We start from the raw sequence: 14267 nt of genomic DNA on the forward strand, positions 1-14267 counted from the left end.
CTCACAGTTCTGGAATGGGGAATTAATTCACTTAATTAAGGAAAATCATCCTTATACAATTTTTAAGATATTAAGTGTAATGGAAATGGTGTTTAGTAGTAATATTCTTTTTTTTCCTAGCCACATTTCTTTTTTTTTTTAAATAAATTTATTTATTTATTCATTTATTTAATTTTTGGCTGCATTGGGTCTTCCCTGCTGCACGCGGGTTTTCTCTAGTTGCTGAGAGCAGGGGCTACTCTTTGTTGCGGTGCGCGGGCTTTTTGTTGTGGTGGCTTCTCTTATTGCAGAGCAGGGGGTCTAGGCACGCGGGCTTCAGCAGTTGTGGCTCACGGGCTCTAGAGCGCAGGCTTAGTAGTTGTGGCATACGGGCTTAGCTGCTCTGTGGCATGTGGAATCTTCCTGGACCAGGGCTCGAACCCATGTCCCGTGCATTGGCAGGTGGATTCTTAACCACTACGCCACCAGGGAAGCCCTCTTTTTTTTTTAATTTATTTTTTTTATGCAGCAGGTTCTTATTAGTTATCTATTTTATACATATTAGTGTATACATGTCAATCCCAATCTCCCAATTCATCCCACCACCACCACCCCGCCACTTTCCCCCCTTGGTGTCCATACGTTTGTTCTCTACATCTGTGTCTCTATTTCTGCCTCTATTTCTGCAAACCGGTTAATCTGTACAATTTTTCTAGATTCCACATATATGTGTTAATATACGATATTTGTTTTTCTCTTTCTGACTTACTTCACTCCGTATGACAGTCTCTAGGTCCACCCACATCTCTACAAATGACCCAATTTTGTTCCTTTTTACGGCTGAGTAATAGTCCATTGTATATATGTACCACATCTTTATCCATTTGTCTGTCGATGGGCTTGCTTCCATGACCTGGCGATTGTAAAGAGTGCTGCAGTGAACACTGGGGTGCATGTGAGTAGTAATATTCTAAAAGCTCACAAGGTGGGGATGTCTTCCCATGAAGTATCCATATTGTCCCACTCTCCAGAGTAGGAAATTAGTTTTATTATGAATTGAAAAGTGGTGAGAATAGACCTGGGCTTATAACATAAAGTTATACTTTTAGAACTTGGCATTATTTACCCTTTTTAAAAACAGGGTTTGTTTTTTTTCCTCTCGACATTTTATTAGGAAAAATTTTAAACATACAGAAAAGTTAGAGGACTTGAATCCCATGTGCCCGCCACATAGTTTCTACAATTTTCATGTTGTGGTACTTCCTTTTCTACATTTTATCTGTCAGAACAGGGGCTTTCATCCTGAAATATTTTTAAAATTGGGTATGCCTATATTGGCCTTTTTCTAGGGAAAGAGTCCCTAACTTTTACTAGCTTCTCAACTGTGATACTCCCTTTCCCCATAAAAGTAAAGAAGTTTCATTTCTATTTAAGAAAACGGGGCGGGAGCCCTGTAACCACAACATCTACCTCTGGGGCATAGGCTTTACAAGGTGCTGTGCCTGTGGCTCTGTTGATGTGTGAGGTTAGGCGCTCTCTCCTTGGATGGCTGTAATTCACATAGTTAAAGCTGATCAGGGCTACTGTGAAGGTGGCTTTGTTTGGAGGGGCCCAAAGGTAGCACTGAGTACAGGGTCTAGGTTTTTCACTTCCATACAGAGGCAGTATAGTATCCTGGCTAAGAGCTGAGAGCCGGGAGTTATACTGCCTACCTTAAAATTCCAGATTCACAGCTGACTAGCTGTGTGACCTTGGGAAGGTCATTTAACTTCCATTTATGCCATCTGTAACATGGGGGCGATAAGGTTATTATCAAGATTAACTGAGCTAATATAAAGTGCTTAGAACACTGCCTGGCACCTAATGTTTGCTCCTCTGATGATTATGATTTTATTACTGTCTTAGTCTGCTTGGGCTGCTATAACAAAATGTCATAGACTGGGTGGCTTAAACAACAGAAATTTATTCCTCACAGTTCTGGAGGCTGGGAAGTCTGAGATCAGGATGCCAGCATCAACAGGTTCTGGTCGGGTTTCTCTTCCTAGCTTGCAAGTGGCTGTCTTCTTGCTGTATCCTCACATGAAGGGAGGAGGTGAGGGGGGGAGAGAGAGAGAGAGAGCTCGTGCATGAGCAAGCCTCTTTGGTCTCTTCTTATAAAGGTCACTATTCCCATCATGCATGCTTACCCTCGTGACCTCATCTAAACCTAATTACCAGCCAAAGGCTCCACCTCCTAATACCATCACAATGGGGCTTAGGGTTTCAAAGTATGAATTTTGGAGAGATACAAACATTCAGTCCATGACAATTATTATTATCCTGATCCCTCAAATTGATGGTGCCTTAAGGGTGCTAATTACTTAGGGGAAAAAAATCAGCTAAAATTCTCTCATGGATTTGCAATAAAGCAAAAAAAGCTCTAGAGATTGTGGCAGAAGGGAAGTACAGGCAGTCCCTTCCCATTTCATACAGCAGCGTTTCTGCAGACTCATGGGAAAACCCTCCTGTGTGTGTGTGTGTGAATGAGAGCTGAGATGCGCCAGGCCCAAGAGGTCTCTGCAGTGTTCAGCCTGTGGGTTCGCACACACAGCATTTATCCAGCAATGCTCATCTCAGGGCCTTGTCCAATGTACTGTGAAAATGAAACGTCAAAGGGAAGTTGCTCTGGGTGCTCAGGCTTAAACAAATAGAGGTGAAGGAAGAGATAAACAAAGCAGTTCTTAACCAGTTTTTCATATTAATGGATTGTTCTTAGGTCTGTGGGTTTGGTTGAGTGGATAGGGTGTCCCGGTGAACGTAACCTCCAAGGTTTGGTTGGGAGGTAGTCCCAGATTAAAATTCCCATCAGGAAGAACCGTGTTAAACTTGCTGGGGATTAGGAAGTTAGCTCATAAGAGTAGTTTCCAGAATCTGCTGAGTGTATTTCTCACTGTGTCAGGTGGACAAAATAACTCCTATTGTTTTGCTTCTCTGTGTTAGGGGGAAGAAAGGAAATTGTCATTGTAATGGACTCTCTGGACCTCCATTACTTAAAGGATTCCTACTGCTCTGATTATGTATCTCTTTTGGTTTTCAACAGCCAAGCAGGTTGAGTATCTGGTCAATGAAAAGCACATCTATCTGCTGCCAAGTGGTCGGATCAACATGTGTGGCTTAACCACCAAAAACCTAGATTATGTGGCCAGCTCCATCCATGAAGCAGTCACCAAAATCCAGTGAAGAAACACCACCCAAACAAGCACCACCAAAGCGGTCCTCTGTCTCGTGTATTCCCTGCCTGCACAAACCTGGTTGTATACATCACAACTAGATTAGACACTACTGAGGGACAGAAAAGCTGTTCTGGTGAGGCGGTTTCTGTTTAAGCTGGCCCCACGGGAAGAGAACATGTCTTGAAAGGAAATGGGGATCTGGGATTAGAGCCCGTTTGGAGGCCAGAGCAAATTAAGGCTTTTATTTGAGAAGAATAAAAAGATACTTTGATGATGAAATGTAGATGTCTTGCCCCCTCGCTGGAAGCAGGAGTATTGCCCATGTCACTTGTGTGCTCCTCTGTGTTGCTTTACTCTGTACAAATTTGAGTCCCAAAGATCAAGTTGTCTGAAGAGCCAAGTGTGATTGTGGGTGTCATTTGTGTCATTAAAACTCGTCATCTCGATCCAGAGTGTCTGTCTCCCTGCTCTTTCTGCATGGTTGTGTCCCTGTCCCTAAGCTTGAGTTCTTTAGAGTGACCAAGTTAAGAAATACATTTATATCTCACCCACACATTTAACTGACATGAAAGTTTCATAAAACAGTATTTACCCTTGCTATGTGTAATGCATTCTGATATTTTCTATTCTATTCTATTCTATTCTATTCTATTCTATTCTATTCTGTTTCACTAAAGTAATAAAGTGAAAGTGCTGATTGAGGCCCATGGACTTGATTTTGTCATCCGCTAATGGGTTGTAACCCATGATTTAAAGTGAATGCTGGGGCATAGAGAATGGACTTGAGGACATGGGGAGGGGGAAGGGTAAGCTGGGACGAAGTGAGAGAGTGGCATGGACATATATACACTACCAAATGTAAAATAGGTAGCTAGTGGGATGCAGCCACATAGCACAGGGAGATCAGCTCGGTGCTTTGCGACCACCTAGAGGGGTGGGATAGGGAGAGTGGGAGGGAGATGCAAGAGGGAGGGGATATGGGGATATATGTATGCATATAGCTGATTCACTTTGTTATACAGCAGAAACTAACACACCATTGTAAAACAATTATACTCCAATAAAGATGTTAAAAAAAAAGTGAATGCTAGAGTGGGATTTACCCGTTGCTGAAGAAAAAACTAAAATGTATTCCTGCAATCTGCCTCCCTTTAGTGAACTCACCATAACATAGCCCTTTGACAGTTTTGTCCTTCAGAGGCCAGCCATCTTCATATGTTACTTAAGAAACTGAACTTCATGGATTCATAGAAGGGTTGACATCACTCAGGGGATTCTAGAACCCAGTCCCTCCCACTGTAGTTGGAGTACCTCTTAGTCTATTGAAATGATTAGAGCCACTTAAACATAGATCACATTTTCCAGGGAGTCCAAGGGACTCTCCAAATGATGATTTAGTAGAATTTGAGTTTTACTTAAAACAAGAGGGTCTACTAATTGGTGTCTTAAAATACTGAAAAGTAATTCTTGTTATGTTAACAGGATCTGCCCCTTTTTAGGATGCCTTTGAGTTGTTATAAAATCCTACAGTTTTTTTTTTTTTTTTTCCAGACTGGAAGAATATATTTGCCATGTATATAATAGACAAAGGATTACTATTCAGAATTATAAAGAATTACTGTTATACAGGATTACTATCTGGGATTTTTTATTTTAACTTTTAAAATCCTACAAATTAAAAGAAAAATACAGATAACCCAGTAGAAAAATGAACAAAGGATACGAACAGGTAATTCAGAGGGAAAACTCAAATCAATTATAAACAATGAAAATGTTCTGAACATCGCTAGAAAAAATGGAAATGTAATGAAAGTAACAGGATACTATTTTACACTTAGATTGGGGAAATGGGAAATATGGTACAAATATGTTGGAGAGCAATTTGGCAACATTTTGAAAAGCTGAGGATGTGTGTACTTTACAATCAAGGAATCATATGCACTTCATGTATGCATGTTAGAGAAACTCACTTGTGCACCTGGAGAGAGCCATGAGAGTGACCAGGGCACAGTGTAACAGTGAAGAGATGAAAACACAAGTGTGCATCAGTAGGGGGTACATCAGCACCCCACATCCAGTACAGTCACAGGACTGGACATGGCACCAGAGCTGTGTGTGTCAGTGAGGGTAAAGCTCACACATGATTTTGAGTGGATGAAAGGTGAGATGAGATGCCATTTATGATACCGTTTCTCAAAATGTGCTGCATATTGTAGTTGCTTATGAATACATACATATGTAATAAAAATTTTAAATATAGGTAGGAAAGGTACACATCAATCTCAGGAAAGTGGTTACCAGTGAGGAAAAACGGAGTGAGACGGTGAGGCGCTTAACCTGTAACTGTGATATTTTCTTTTAAAATTATGTATCTAAAAGAAATATGAGGAGAGGCTTTATTAATAAAATTAACATTTACTGAATACAATTTGCCATTGTCAGGCACTATTGTAAGCCCTTGTATGTATCGGTTCACTTAATCCTCAACAATAAATCAGTGTGGTAGGTACTAATGTTATCATCACCCTTTGCAGAGGAGAAAAGAAGCATAGTAAACCAAGTAACTTGCCTAATATTAATATTAGTCACATGACTAGTAGGTGCTAGGATTTGAACCTAAGAAGTCTGGGTCCAGAGTCCATAAGTTTAAGCTATTACTCTACCTTGTTGCTGTGCCTTATTCTCTCTGAATCTCCTAAAGCAGGAAGGGCGAGTACGGAGCAGTTCTCAGGGGCTCAGAGCGTAGCCTGTGATTCGCTCAACGTCAAAGGCAGAGTAGCCTACATGGCCTTCTCTGTCAGAATTCAGTCTTTCTGAAGCCTAATCTGGAACTCTGTGATTCCAAAAGGTACAGGGTGGCCACGTTCATCCGAGGCCGCCTCCTACACCTGCCTCTCCCTCAAAATACCTGTCTGTTCAGTCTTCCACTCTTCCCTGTCAGGAAGAGGGAAGACACTCCTCACCAATTCCTTCTTCAGGATCTGCCAGGAATGGGACACCATATATCTCCTCATGGCTCCTGAGTTGGCAAATGGCACAACAGCCCCTTTGCCTTTCAAGGGTAGAACCACAAATCTTTCCCCAAGAATCCAGTTATACTAGAAATAAAGTTTCCTTAGTGGCAAGGTAAGAGCTCCTCTCCATTCCTCATATCCGACCAACAGTGGCTGGAAGCCTTGTTTGGACAGATCTCATGTCACAATGGAGGATTCTGGAAGGAACAGGGGGCAGTGGGAAATAATTGGAATCTGGGAATCTAATGTTTACTGAGAACTCATAGGCATTATCTTAGTTAATCCTCACAACTACTACAAATAACCCAGAGGGACTTCACACCCAGTCCTTACATGAGGCTGAGGCTCAAAAGTAGCTAAATGACTGAGTCATGGGGCCATCTTAAAGTGGGAGGCTTCTGGGCTGGAGGTGGGGGCACCCAACACCTCAGCCTGGGGACCACTCTGAGGCTTAGAAACGAACCCCTGGAGTGTAGGTACAAGGCACTATCCTGTAAATCTTGTTAAGTCAGCAAATCAGGAACACTCCGTGTTGGGCTGCACACCACAGGCCTGCAAGCCCTGTACTTACCCAGCCTCAAGACCGAAGAAATAAAATCCTACAGTCTTGAAGGACGATCAGGGTCTCAGAAATCATTAACTCCAGCCTCTCTCCCAGTGCAAGAGTCTCTTCTATGTTGTCCCTGACTCATCACTTTTAACTGGGGTGGGTTGGGTTCTTTCTTTTTTTTCTTTTCCCACAGCACGTTTTACATGCTTACATTAAATTATATGTTCATTTATTTATTTTTAATTTTATTTATTTTTTATACAGCAGGTTCTTATTAGTTATCTATTTTATACATATTAGTGTATATATGTCAATCCCAATCTCCCAATTCATCCCACCACCATCCCCACCCCCCCACCACTTTCCCCCTTGGTGTCCTTATGTTTGTTCTCTACATCTGTGTCTCTATTTCTGCCCTGCAAACCAGTTCATCTGTACCATTTTTCTAGGTTCCACATATATGAATTAATATACGATATTTGTTTTTCTCTTTCTGACTTACTTCACTCAGTATGACAGTCTCTAGATCCATCCATGTCTCTACAAATGACCCAATTGCGTTCCTTCTTATGGCTGAGTAATATTCCATTGTATATATGTACCACATCTTCTTTATCCATTCATCTGTCGATGGGCATTTAGCTTGCTTCCATGGCCTGGCTATTGTAAATAGTGCTGCAATGAACATTGGGGTGCATGTGTCTTTTCGAATTATAGTTTTCTCAGGGTATATGCCAGGTAGTGGGATTGCTGGATCATATGGTAATTCTATTTTTACTTTTTTGAGGAACCTCCATACTGTTCTCTATAGTGGCCATATCAATTTACATTCCCACCAACAGTGCAAGAGGGTTCCCTTTTCTCCACACCCTCTCCAGCATTTGTTGTTTGTAGATTTTCTGATGATGCCCATTCTAACTGGTGTGAGGTGATACCTCATTGTAGTTTTGATTTGCATTTCTCTAATAATTAGTGATGTTGAGCAGCTTTTCATGCTTTTTGGCCATCTGTATATCTTCTTTGGAGAAATGTCTATTTAGGCTTTCTTCCCATTTTTGGATTGGGTTGTTTGTTTTTTTACTATTGAGCTGCATGAGCTGTTTATATATTTTGAAGATTAATCCTCTGTCCGATGATTCATTTGCAAATATATTCTGAGGGTTGTCTTTTTGTCTTGTTGTAGTTTCCTTTGCTTTGCAAAAGCTTTTAAGTTTCATTAGGTTCCATTTGTTTATTTTTGTTTTTATTTCCATTACTCTAGGAGGTGGGTCAAACAAGATCTTGCTGTGATTTATGTCCAAGAGTGTTCTTCCTATGTTTTCCTCTAAGAGTTTTATAGTGTCCAGTCTTACATTTAGATCTTTAATCCGTTTTGAGTTTATTTTTCTGTATGGTGTTAGGGAGTGTTCTAATTTCATTCTTTTACATGTAGCTGTCCAGTTTTCCCAGCACCATTTAATGAAGAGACTGTCTTTTTTCCGTTGTATATCCTTGCCTTTGTCATAGATTAGTTGACATAGGTGTGTGGGTTTATCTCTGGGCTTTCTATCCTGTTCCATTGATCTATATTTCAGTTTTTGTGCCAGTACCTTACTGTCTTGATTACTGTAGCTTTGTAGTATGGTCTGAAGTCAGGGAGTCTGATTCCTCCAGCTCCCTTTTTTTCCCTCAAGACTGCTTTGGCTATTCAGGGTCTTTTGTGTCTCCATACAAATTTTAAGATTTTTTGTACTAGTTCTGAAAAAATGCCACTGGTAATTTGATAGAGATTGCATTGAATCTGTAGATTGCTTTGGGTAGTATAGTCATCTTCACAATATTGATTCTTCCAATCGAAGAACATGATATATCTCTCCATTTGTTGGTGTCATCTTTGATTTCTTTCATCAATGTCTTAATATTTTTCTGCATACAGGTCTTTTGTCTCCTTAGGTAGGTTTATTCCTAGGTATTTTATTCTTTTTGTTGCAATGGTGAATGGGATTGTTTCTTTAATTTCTCTTTCTGATCTTTTGTTGTTAGTGTATAGAAATGTAAGAGATTTCTGTGCATTAATTTTGTATCCTGCAACTTTACCAAATTCATTGATTAGCTCTAGTAGTTTTCTGGTGGCATCTTAGGTTTCTCTATGTATAGTATCATGTCATCTGCAAACAGTGAGTTTTACTTCCTCTTTTCCAATTTGTATTCCTTTTATTTCTTTTTCTTCTCTGATTGCCGTGGCTAGGACTTCCAAAACTATGTTGAATAATAGTGGCAAGAGTGGACATCCTTGTCTTGTTCCTGATCTTAGAGGAAATGCTTTCAGTGTTTCACCATTGAGAATGATGTTTGCTGTGGGTTTGTCGTATATGGCCTTTATTATGTTGAGGTAGGTTCCCTCTCTGCCTACTTTCTGGAGAGTTTTTATCATAAATGGGTGTTGAATTTTGTCAAAAGCTTTTTCTGCATGTATTGAGAAGATCATATGGTTCTTCTTCAATTTGTAAATATGGTGTATCACATTGATTGATTTGCGTATATTGAAGAATCCTTGCATCCCTGGAATAAATCCCACTTGATCATGGTGTATGATCCTTTTAATGTGTTGTTGGATTCTGTCTGCTAGTATTTAGTTGAGGATTTTTGCATCTATATTCATCAGTGATATTGGTCTGTAATTTTGTTTTTTTGTAGTATCTTTGTCTGGTTTTGGTATCAGGGTGATGGTGACCTTGTAGAGTGAGTATGGGAGTGTTCCTCCTCTGCAATTTTTCAGAAGAGTTTGAGAAGGATAGGTGTTAGCTCTTCTCTAAATGTTTGATAGAATTCACCTGTGAGACCATCTGGTGCCGGAGATTTGTTTGTTGGAAGACTTTTAATCAGTGGTTCAATTTCATTACTTGTGATTGGTCTGTTCATATTTTCTATTTCTTCCTGGTTCAGTCTTGGGAGGTTATACCTTTCTAAGAATTTGTCCATTTTTTCCAGGTTGTCCATTTTATTGGCATAGAGTTGCCTGTAGTAGTCTCTTATGATGCTTTCTATTTCTGCAGTGTCTGTTGTAACTTCTCCTTTTTCATTTCTAATTTTATTGATTTGAGTCCTCTTCCTTTTTTTCATGATGAATCTGGCTACGGGTTTATCAATTTTGTTTATCTTCTCAGAGAACCAGCTTTTAGTTTTATTGATCTTTGCTATTGTTTTCTTTGTTTTTATTTCATTTATGTCTGCTCTGATCTTTATGATTTCTTTCCTTCTGTTAACTTTGGATTTTGTTTGTTCTTCTTTCTCTAGTTCCTTTAGGTGTAAGGTTAGATTGTTTATTTGAGATTTTTCTTGTTTCTTGAGGTAGGCTTGTATTGCTCTAAACCTCCCTCTTAGAACTGCTTTTGCTGCATCCCATAGGTTTCGGATCATCGTGTTTTCATTGTAATTTGTCTCTAGGTATTTTTTGATATCCTCCTTGATTTCTTCAGTGATCTCTTGGTTATTTAGTAACGTATTGTTTAGCCTCCATGTGTTTGTGTTTTTTATGTTTTTTTCCCCCCTGTAATTGATTTCTAATCTCATAGCATTGTGGTCAGAAAAGCTACTTGATATGATTTCAGTTTTCTTAAATTTACCGAGGCTTGATTTGTGACCCAAGATGTGCTCTATCCTGGAGAATGTTCCGTGCACACTTGAGAAGAAAGTGTAATCTGCTGTTTTTGGATGGAATGTCCTGTAAATATCACTTCAATCTATCTGGTCTATTGTTTCATTTAAAGCTTCTGTTTCCTTATTTATTTTCATTTTGGATGATGTGTCCATTGGTGTAAGTGAAGTGTTAAAGTCCCCCACTATTACTGTGTTACTGTCGATTTCCTCTTTTATAACTGTTAGCAGTTGCCTTATGTATTGAAGTGCTCCTGTGTTGGGTGCATATATATTTATAATTGTTATATCTTCTTCTTGGATCGATCCCTTGATCATTATGTTGTGTCCTTCTTTGTCTCTTGTAATAGTCTTTATTTTAAAGTCTCTTCTGTCTGATATGAGAATAGCTACTCCAGCTTTCTTTTGACTTCCATTTGCATGGAATATCTTTTTCCATCCCCTCACTTTCAGTCTGTATGTGTCCCTAGGTCTGAAGTGGGTCTCTTGTAGACAGCATATATATGGGTGTTGTTTTTGTATCCATTCAGGAAGCCTGTGTCTTTTGGTTGGAGCATTTAATTCATTCACATATAAGGTAATTATCGATATCTATGTTCCTATTACCATTTTCTTAATTGTTTTGGGGGTTTTTTTGGTAGGTCCTTTTCTTCTCTTGTGTTTCCCACTTAGAGAAGTTCCTTTGGCATTTGTTGTAGAGCTGGTTTGGTGGTGCTGAATTCTCTTAGCTTTTGCTTGTCTGTAGAGCTTTTGATTTCTCCGTTGAATCTGAATGAGATCCTTGCTGGGTAAAGTAATCTTGGTTGTAGGTTCTTCCCTTTCATTACTTTAAATATATCGTGCCACTCCCTTCTGGCTTGTAGAGTTTCTGCTGAGAAATCAGCTGTTAACCTTATGGGAGTTCCCTTGTCTGTTATTTGTCATATTTTTCATGTTGCTTTCAATAATTTTTCTTTGTCTTTAATTTTTGTCAATTTGATTACTATGTGTCTCAGCGTGTTTCTACTTGGGTTTATCCTGCCTGGGACTGTCTGTGCTTCCTGGACTTGGGTGGCTATTTCCTTTCCCATGTTAGAGAAGTTTTCGACTATAATCTCTTCAAATATTTTCTCGGGTCCTTTGTCTCTCTTCTCCTTCTGGGACCCCTATAATGCGAATGTTGTAGTGTTTAATGTTGTCATAAAGGTCTCTTAGGCTGTCTTCATTTCTTTTCATTCTTTTTTCTTTATTCTGTTCTGCAGCAGTGAATCCACCATTCTGTCTTCCAGGTCACTTACCCATTCTTCTGCCTCAGTTATTCTGCTATTGATTCCTTCTAATGTATTTTTCATTTCAGTTATTGTATTGTTCATCTCTGTTTGTTTGTTCTTTAATTCTTCTAGGTGTTTGTTCTTTAATTCTTCTAAGTCTTTGTTAAACATTTCTTGCATCTTCTCGATCTTTGCCTCCATTCTTTTTCCGAGGTCCTGGATCATCTTCACTATCATTATTTTGAATTCTTTTCCTGGGAGGTTGCCTATCTCCACTTCATTTAATTGTTTTTCTGGGGTTTTATATTGTTCCTCCATCTGGTACAAAGCCCTCTGCCTTTTCATTTTGTCTGTCTTTCTGTGAATGTGGTTTTCCTTTCACAGGCTGCAGAATTGTAGTTCTTCTTGCTTCTGCTGTCTGCCCTCTGTGGGTTGGGTTCTTTCAATGCTTGGTGAAACATCCCATTCTACTGATGGAGTAATTTCATTACAAAGATCTTTTACCTTGATCCAGAATTTGATCTCCATCTGTCCTACTCACCCAGTCCCCCTCTTCTCTTCCTTTAAACCACAGACATTAATTGTACTGGCACTTCTAATTGATGACTTTTCAAATATTTGAGAATAGCGGTTGTTATCCCTTGTTTTTGCTTCTCCCTGTGAAACTCCTCCCTCCAAGATTCTGCAGTGTTTGAGCACAGATTATGGTTTACAGATCCTTCACCACCTGGTTGGCTCCCTAGCAGTCCTTCAGAAAACATGTGCAGGTGCATGATTGGGTCCAGTGGATGGGAACAGATTTCAAGTGATGAGATGACCTTGCACTCAACTCTTCATTACTTTCATTCTATTTTTCTTTCTTTCAATATTTGTTCTTCCTATTTAAAGATGCTTGCCCTTCATAAGGGAAGAATAACAAAACTTGAGTCGAATGATTCTACATTTTGTCAGTCTTCTATCATTCTTCCGAAACACAGCTTTAAACCATGAATTCTCAACAAGGGTGATAGTACCCCTTAGATAGGGGCTAAAAATTGGTTCATGGGGACAAAGAAAGTCCGAGATATTAAAGTGATTTTGTAGTCCTGCAAAGCACAATCTTACTTGACAAAATCTTATTTCTGGGTATTTAATTTCTCTTGTTGGGGAGAATTTGAACTTAATTTTTGTCTTTAGGGGGATTGCTAATGAAAAACCGGTTGAAAACACTTCTTTAAGTCAAAGTATACCTACTAAAGTTCTCAAATGTTTTTAGTATTTAAAAAAGCCCCAGTCTCAGGAGTTCCCTGGTGGTCCAGTGGTTAAGAATCTGCCTTCCAATGCAGGGGATGTGGGTTTGATCCCTGGTTGGGGAACTAAGATCCCACATGCCATGGGGCAACTAAGCCTGCCTGCTACAACTAGAGAGAAGCCCATGTGCCACAACTAAGACCCAAGTAAGCCAAAAATAAATAAAAGCCCCAGTCTCAATAGGAATCTGCCTTTCTTCATTCTCTTCTTACATATATTCCCAACAGCGTGTTCTTTTTCCCCATGAGCCGGGGCTCTGAGCAAGTCTGGGAAAAGCCAGGCTAAGTGAGTTACACAGGTTTCTTTACTGCAGGGCTTCTCGGCGCCTCTCACATGCAGGAACGCTCATTTCTTTCTCAAAATCACCCTGGAAAGGAAGTTTCACAGCCTGCCCTCTTTTACAGTCTATGAAATAGGCTGGGAACAGTTAGGTGAATTGCTCAAGTTTCCATGGCCAGGAAGTTGCGGAGCCTAGGGGTGTGAGTGCTTCCTCGCAAGCGTGGACCAGTCCTACCTCTGAGGTTCACACTGCACACCTGCTTAGCACAAGACCTGGCACATAAAACCCTCAGCAAAATAGTTGTATCATTTATTTACTGTTAATGAACTTAACAGCCTATGGAGGCTCCTGGGAAGAATCATGGGTCGTACTGGTGCAGGTCACTTGCTAATTGTCCTGTGTGGTGGTTGAAGACCTTGGTAGTAGGTGTCAGATTCCAACCCTCTGCAAAGACCTTAAAAACCCCAACACCTGTGCCCACCTGTCTGGCTGTCCCCTCGCTCCTGCCTTGGTTTAAAACTAATCAATAAGCCCTGCCCGCTCCCTCGTTCCTTTTCCCAGCCTTTGGTTGGAAAGTGCTGAAATTAGGCCACTTTTGCTCCTCTCCAAAGGGCCTACAGAAGTGAGCCAGTGTGACCAGCACATTGTCTCAAGTGCTAGACTGGGTTTTGGCCTCCAAGACCTTGAACTTAGAAGGCACCCAGCCCAGTGCCTTGCACATCACGGGGCTCTGGCAAACGCCAGCCCTTCTCATTATCATCCTTGTGCTTCTTCCTTGTCCAGAAGTCACACTCTGGCTTCTCATTTGGCTTTTACTTTCCATTTCTGGCATTCGTTCTTGCAACATCTTACCCATCTGATATCCCAAAGCAGAGCGCGAGGGCTTTTCTGTAACCTTCCCTGCAACCTCACACCTGGTCTCAAGAGGGGTGCCTCTTTAGGCAGGTGGGCCTCAGGTAAGATAATTATGTGTGCACCACCCACCCTGCACCTCAAATGAAACCATGTCAGAACACTGAGATGCCGGGGCAAGGGAAACAGCCACATTCCAGGAAA

The 14267-nt window shown here is 40.3% G+C and overlaps 1 protein-coding gene across 1 annotated transcript in view; it reads left to right on the plus strand.

Annotated features, from left to right (window-relative positions):
• GOT1 (glutamic-oxaloacetic transaminase 1) overlaps positions 1-3643 on the plus strand; it is a 29662-nt gene extending 26019 nt beyond the window's left edge. Inside the window, exon 9 of the mRNA XM_060034290.1 lies at positions 3059-3643. Coding sequence (XP_059890273.1) covers positions 3059-3198 — 140 coding nt within the window. The 3' untranslated portion in view covers positions 3199-3643. The remainder of the gene's footprint in view (positions 1-3058) is intronic.
• The last annotated feature ends 10624 nt before the right edge of the window (positions 3644-14267 follow it).

This window comes from Delphinus delphis, chromosome 16 (genome assembly GCF_949987515.2).
Source record: "Delphinus delphis chromosome 16, mDelDel1.2, whole genome shotgun sequence".
NCBI lineage: Eukaryota > Metazoa > Chordata > Mammalia > Artiodactyla > Delphinidae > Delphinus > Delphinus delphis.